The sequence below is a fragment of the Alligator sinensis genome, unplaced genomic scaffold (genome assembly GCF_000455745.1).
Source record: "Alligator sinensis unplaced genomic scaffold, ASM45574v1 scaffold240_1, whole genome shotgun sequence".
NCBI lineage: Eukaryota > Metazoa > Chordata > Crocodylia > Alligatoridae > Alligator > Alligator sinensis.
In genome coordinates, this window is record NW_005841902.1 from 4,216,938 (window position 1) to 4,224,698 (window position 7,761).

The following is a 7,761-nucleotide window of genomic DNA, read 5'->3' on the forward strand; positions in this document are numbered from 1 at the left end:
AACACCAATCAGACATCAGCTGCAAAAAGACATAAAAGCCTGTTGTGTCTGAACACTTCAACCTCCCATGACGCTCCACTGACCTCAGGCTTGCTGTTCTCAGGAAGAAAAAAAATTAAAATCAGTTTGAATGTGAAATCATGGAAGAAGAAATCATCCACAAAATGAACTGTGTTAAGATTCATAGATTGGAGAGTCGGAAGGGACCACAATGGATAATCATGTATGACTCCCTGCCCCTGGCAAGAAAGAGGACTGAGGTCAGTTGACCCCAGCCAGGTGACTATCAAGCCTCCTCTTGAAGACCTCCTTGAAGACTACCTAAGTGATAGTACTACCTCTCTTGGAAGCCCATTCCAGATTCTGGCCACCCTTACTGTAAAAAATGTCTTCCTAATGTCTAACCTAAATCTACTCTCCACTAGTTTGCACCCATTATTCCTAGTTACTCCCTGGAGCGCTCTGGTAAATAGTGCATCACCAATTCCCTGTTGTCCTCCCTTGATAAACTTATAGGTTTAAGTATGGTTTAAACGACTTGGGCTCATGAAATCTTGTACTCTCTCTCTCTATATATATATCTTATTTAGTTAGTCTACAAAGGTACACATATACCCTGCCTTCTGACCGACTAAAGACTAACATGGCTAACTACCCCGGTCTTTTTTTGCTATTGCATTTCTCAGCCTTTAGTGACCACTTTGGCACATTATCAATTTTTTTCACAGCCAAGATGACTAGGAATTTCCTTTTCTTTTTTTTTTTTCTTCTTTTTTTTAAATAAAAGCCAAGATACTCATCTGGGGCTTTAACAAGAAAATCCCCAAACTGTAAGATTCATGATAAAAACATGATAGTTGGTAACAATTTTCTCTCTCTCCCTGCTGTTAGATCTACGGCAGAGCCTAGAGGGAGGTGGTATTCCTTCTACTGTCCAACATAACTACTATTTCACTCTTAAATTTAAAAGATCTGTAACTTCAGGGCACATTAAACTAAATAAAAGACCAAATCTAACTCTAACAACATGGGTGTGACATCTTAAGGCAGCAGCTTATTGAAAGGGTCACTCTTTTCAGAAAGGGAGGTGCCCTTTCAATTCCTGTTTTTCTAAGATAATCACTATATGTGCTATCAGGAATTTGCTATGTAACTAGAACTACTGACTGTAAATTAATATTTGCAGATCTGCAAAATCAGTAGAAATTAATTTAGAGCAATTATTTCTAGCAGCTGGCAAGTGGCAGCAGAACTCCCTAGCAAAACGCCAACTGGAAGGGTGAAAATAATTCATAACACATATATGGACAGACTTTTGTACCATAAAGGAAACTATTTTAGTGCATTTTACCAACTCTAGCCATAAGGAGTTGAATTAAGACATGCATGGTTAGGAAAACTATTACATTAGAAACATTTGAGCTAAATATCATAATAATAATTATTTTTCACTAACCCAGCCTTTATTTTTAATACTGTTTTATAAAATGTACGTGAAATTTAACTGAAGTTTATTGAAGTTCAGATTAAACATTTTATTTTAATCTATTGAGACAGAAGCTCATGCTATTATATTATTTTTTTAAAATTAAGCCTTAATATTTTTACCCACTGCATGCAGCTAAATTTCCATAATCAAACATACACACAGTATGTACACACACCTTAGCACAGAAAAAGGATCACTGATTATTTCATAAAGGCATCAGAAATACCCTGGCATACCAGACTTCTACATATGAAAGACAGAGATTTCACCACTTTTTCTAAAGTGAACATGACTTTGTTTAAGAACAAACACTGCATCTGTCCTTGGACAAGTTGTGCCTGTGTTTCTCCCAGAACCAAAGTATTGTGGGATCCTAAAAACTATGAATCAGCATTCACACACACCGCCTTTCTAATCAGGGTTTACTAAGCAGCTAAATGCACTGACACTTTTCTACCACTGATTCAATGATGCAATCCCGGGATAACTGTTGAGACACATTTTCAATGTCCAAAGATAAACTGTTAGCTGTTATCCTACAAACATTTTTCAGTTTTATTCTGGGATAGCGGACATGGACATCTGAACAACTGTACCTTGTCCCAGGTTAAAACAGGTTATTTTGGGACAAATGCAACTTCTGTTTGTAGCCTTTGTGTCCTATCCATTAGCACAGATATTCAGCTGATAAACCACATGGGAACAAATTAGCACCACTGCCCAGTATGTCACTTTGCAATGGTGAAAAAAATCTAACTGGAAAAAGGAGGATTGAAACTAGGAATTTTGCTAAAACCAACTAATTAAAAATCCTTATAGCAATGAGCCAAATGGATTGTTTCAGATTTACCCTAAGGAACCTGAGACCAAAAACTGGCCTACGGACTGGAATATGCGAACCAAAAAGAGTAAAGTTCAATTTTTGCACTTAGTTTCATTCAGTAGAATCTGCCTGTGTGTGACTCAGGCCAATTTTGGCGCAGCTGATCTGCTTGATTGGCATGGACAGATGTTGCCTGGGACTGTTGTCCTGAGCCCGATCCTGTGGGACAGCAGTTCCAGGTGCCTCACCCTGACTCAGGATGCATATCTGTAAACTTGAGGAACCCCCCGACATAGGGTCCCTGCTCCACGCTTGCAGAGTGCACCTCAGGTTAGAGCTAGGTCGCATGAAACATGTGCCTTGGGAATCCCGTGCAGGGCGATTCTTGGGGTGTGCATCTGCAAGTGCAGAATGGGGACTCCACAGGGGGTTTCCCAACCCTGCAGATGTGTGCCCTGGGTTGGGGCCATGCAGCATGAAATATGCACCCAAGAGCATCCATAAGTGTACAGATGTCTACTGCAATAAAGCAGCAGATAAGGTTAGTAGGAATGTCGTGTGGCCCTTTTTGGGCACTTGTGATGCAACAAGGGGCAAGGATACCAGTACACTTGCATTTTGTCCTACATAAAATGGTATATGGCAGGACAAGGGCAACATCTGTTTGTAACCTAAATCATAAAGTTTACCTGACAGTCGCACCGTACAGATTCTTCCCTGATTTACAACCTGTACAATTCCATTGATGTTTTATGCATCTCCTGTCCTGAAGTTTTGTTTTTCACATTACTCTCAACAAGGCAATGTGTGAATACTGTGTGGATTTCTTCTCCTAATCATTTAAATGCAAAAGTAATGGTCTGATATACTTCAAGCAGTTTTCAGCAAGCTAAGTGATGATTTAAGATATTTAGCAGCCACTGAGTTCTCAGGTGAAATGACTATTAGATTTGTTCCAAGGGAAAATAATCTCTGGATTTGCCATCCACATGAGATTCTTGCATCTGCAGATTATTTCACTACAGTGTCATGGCCTGATTTCAAACAGCAACCATGGAAAGTCATTCACAGGTGATCAAGCCACAGGTTCTATCTAGCACACTGCAACTTCATTTAGGAATGATTTCACTGCAAAGATCATTATGCCATCCCCAGACTGCAAACCCTCTCCCCTAATTTGGAAGTTGGCTAGTCACAACTAGCCAGGCAGCTTCAAGCAAGAGCATTCCCTCATGACTGTAACTAAAAACAGGTGAATCAGTATACTGTGGACCCTAAGTTACTCTGTATACTGGCAACATGCAAAAATTCAAAGTGGAAATACTCAGGTCTTCCATAAGGGTAGAGGAACCTGACAAAGGCCAGAAAGAGCTGAGGCCAGCAGCAGTTGAGTGTCCAGAGCAGGTAAATGAAGAGCCACAAAGGTGCACAAAGGGCAGGAGTTGTAATAGAATCCTGTGGGCTGGCTGGACAGGTAGAGGAGAATGGATGGCTAGGTCCTGCGTGGTCAAGATGGAAAATATTACACATGCATGAATGGAGGAGGGAGAACATTTCCAGTGCAGTACTTCAATACATACATCAGATCATTTGGTTACATTCTAGACACATTCCAGGTGACATTAGGGCTAGAATTTCATCCCTTGTACTTTTGAGTGCTGATTAGAACCATCTGTTGGACCTACATGAGGTTTACTGCAATCACTTTGGTTCTTCCACCTTAAAAGGATGTACTAGAGGTGGAGGGGAATTACGTTTTTTCCCTTCATTTTCAGAACTGTGCTTTTCAGAAGCTGGTATCTCTCAGAAACAATTTTTGCAGTGGCAGAAGTACTAACGTACTGGTGATGTGGTGGGATCTCAAATGGGATTTACTGTAATAGTTAGTTTTTAAATACATGTACTTCTTAAAACTTGTGCTGGAGTTTAATGCGCTATATATAAGAACAGGTTGTTGATAAGGGGATAAAATATGGCTTAAATTCATAGTTTCATAGTTGTTAGGGGCTGGAGGGGACCTTACAGATCATCGTGTCCAGCACCCCTGCACTTGGGCAGGAAAGACTGCTGGGATCAGATGACCCCAGCAAAATGGATAAGTGCATCTCACTGCAAACACACTCCTTTAAATTCCATAATAATACAGCTTTACTGTATGCATGGAATTTCACTTAGCCCAAAAACCACAGAACAACACATATTAAACCACAGTTATTTTTCAGCCTGACAGTCATCAATGGTGTATCTATTGCTTAGATGAAAGCAATATTTAAGCTGGATAGGAAATAAATATAAATGTTAATTATTTAACTGAAAATGAGAAACCAGATGATATTTGGAGCCGATATTACTGTAAATGAGAAACCACTATGAGAGCTACTGAACCTATAGCTTGAAATGATGGCAGAAAGAGAAATCAGGAGGAGACCTGCAGGTTAAAGAAGGACACGTGCAGCTCTCTAATAAAAAGTGAGTGAGTGAGATAGAGAGAGTATATGTGAAATAATTCTGTCTTAGACAATTCAAATTGCCCTATCTATTGGACATGCTTAGTGTGGTAGAAGAAATCTGATTTGGTTTTATTAGGTTATGTTGTAGTAGTTTACCTCAGCCTGTTTGTTTAAAACAATAAAAACTCAAATATCTCAAAGATGGGGATGAGCAACACAACATATAAATGACCTGTTGTGCCCAGCTTTTCCCTCCTTGGGAAATGTAGTGCTCTTCTCATGCATAGTCATATGACATCCGGGCTCTCTCTCCAAACATTTATGCACATACTTAACTTTACGCACTGATTTATTTCACTGAATGTAATTGGAATATCCACAGTGTTCAAAATCAAACAAACTTGAAGTCGCCTCAGGATCAGAACGTAGTTTGTTTCTCAACTCTAAAGCAATGCTTCTCTAAGGTCCAACTTCTTATTAAATGCAAAAGCCTTCTTTGTTTGGGAACAATTCTTTTTCAAAAGCAACAGATGCATACTTTTTTACATTACTGTCGAAAATCAGAAACTGAACTCATGGAAATTTGTTTTAAGAACAATTATAATGTGGTTCAATGCAGCTGGGAACAGAAGTACAAAAGCCTCTTTTTCATAAACATGGGCTTTTATAGAACATTGTCAATGGCATGTGGGCATTTTGCCCCGAGTGCGATTCCTTAGTGGTTTCAAATCTCAGGAATTGATGCTGTCCTCACAATGTATCTATGCAATGTTCTCCTTAACCTTGTCAAGTACAAAAACTTATTTAATGCAGCACAGGCACATGATTTGTCAAATTATTTTGAGATCCTTTAGCAGAGGATTACTGTATAAAAGATGTCAAACTATAAAATAATGCTACATAACACTATAAATAAAAAGCAGAGAATGCTACATTTAGCATTGCAAGAGCTTCCTAATGCTCCACTTTGGATGCCTCACCTGTGGACTGAAATTACAGTTCATAGGAGAAGTAGATGTCTTGACTTCAACCCTTATATACGTTCACCCCCTCCCCTCCAACACACACACACACACTATAGAGGGAGGGTTCCTGTTACATCCTGTATATTCTATATACTACTTGAAACCAAGTTTGTTGACACAGTCTCAGCATCTAGCCTACAGTTTTTGCCACAAAACTACAGTATGCTCCCTTAGCTACATCCACTTTGTCTGACCCAAAGACCAGTTCAATCAGTAAGAATCCCTCTATTAACTTCCCTGGGAAATAGATCAGCCCCTCTATCAGTTTATGGAAAAGTTTGCACCAAATCCACTATGTATTTGGCAGAATACAATTTGCAAAGGCCTATAACTTGCTCAAATCAGAATCAATTTTCACTGGAACATTTAAAGATATTTCTCTTCTGTTTTCAACCTCTGGCTCTTTCATGCTGTTCAAAAAATGGTTGTATGATTTTTTTTATAATATGGACATATACTTTTTCTCCTTCTACTTATGCTCTAAACCTGTTTTTGCAGAAGCATTAAATAATCACTAGGAATCAAGCTTCAAAAATGTCAGTCCAAAAGATAAAAGCATGAGAAGCTTATGAGTGACTGAAAACGGAAACCATTAAGTAACATTGACTACAGCTGCCACTCCTGCACAATTGGCTAGTGCCAGGATTCATCCATAAATACCAGTCTTTATTTGTTCTCCTGTAGCATATTAACTGTGGCTACTGATATCAACTATAATTTTCTTAATATACTTGTTAATTATTTGCTGTACTCCGAAATTTAGCATTTCAAGAGCCACACTACAAATGCCCATTAGCAAAATTACTTTTTTTTTGATACGGAGGTCATTAACTGAGGGGTGGAGCACTTTTTTAAACAGTGACTTCACATTTCTGTGCCTGATGGTCTAAAAACATGTATTTGAGAGATTTACTGTTTTTAGGCAGTAAAAATAAAACTTGATGCTTAGCTTAAACATTAAACACGTTTTCCAGTTGAAAGGACTGAGCTATCTAAATAAAGGAATAAAAGTCATCACCTTTGCTAAGCAGATTTCAGAGTATATCCATTATCACAAGAAAATGAATTTGGTATTAGAACATATGTAAAGGTGCTGTGCAAATACTGACTTCTGATTTTGGTCCAAAGCCAAATATAGTTTGTCCTGATAAAACTTTTGAGATAAATTTAAAATCTGGGCCCCAGACAGGTCCAAAGATTGCTGAAATCAGTGGAAAGACTTCAACAGACTTTGGATCCGGCTCTAGGTAGTTAATTGTGCTGACTTAGGTGACCAGTCACAAGGGCTGAATTTGGACCACTAGCTTTGACAGATGTAAAGCAGTTCATTTTAAGTAAAATGTCTTTAATATCTTCCATGCATTTTTATTCTACTCTTCTGCTCCTGATAATTTGCACAATATTTCTATTAGCTCTAGTAAAAAGACTCAGCAACATTGAGAAAAAAATAAATGAACAACATATATGTAAATATCTGTACTTACAGGTGTCTGGCTTCAGTTGACTGTTGGTGATCCCAAAGTACTGAGGATTTTCAATGACAGGAATCTTTGTCATTCCAATGATAACAGCATCTGGGCCGCCTTCAGAAGATGATGGAGTGTTACTCCCATTTGAAATGTGATGCAGGGGACTTGCTGAATCATCATCATTGCTGATAACTGAAGAAGGACCTAGAGTTAGAAACAAAGACTCCCCTGTAACTCAGGAAAAAATTCCCCTCCCTCAGCCATCTCCTTCAGCACTGACAGGTGTGGCTGCATGTGCCAATAACTCTCTACTTTACTAACTAGATATATGTGGGAAAGAGGTGTGAGATATACTGATGGAGAGTGAGCTTTATACATTATAGCTTTGAGATATAACAACTGGAGTGGTTGACTGCATGGTTTGGATATGTTGATGTGTTTAGGAACAGTACAGCATGTTTATGGCAGAAACATCTAAATGTAGTTTCTTATTAAACATCTCACT

At 38.6% G+C, this 7,761-nt stretch overlaps 1 protein-coding gene across 1 annotated transcript in view; it reads right to left on the reverse strand.

Annotated features, from left to right (window-relative positions):
- Nucleotides 1–7,761, reverse strand: part of LOC102385821 (BDNF/NT-3 growth factors receptor) — a gene marked incomplete at its 5' end in the record, with an annotated part of 123,149 nt that overhangs the window by 113,587 nt on the left and 1,801 nt on the right. Inside the window, one exon of the mRNA XM_006018462.3 lies at nucleotides 7,272–7,460. Within this exon, the coding sequence (XP_006018524.1) occupies nucleotides 7,272–7,460 (189 nt within the window). The remainder of the gene's footprint in view (nucleotides 1–7,271; nucleotides 7,461–7,761) is intronic.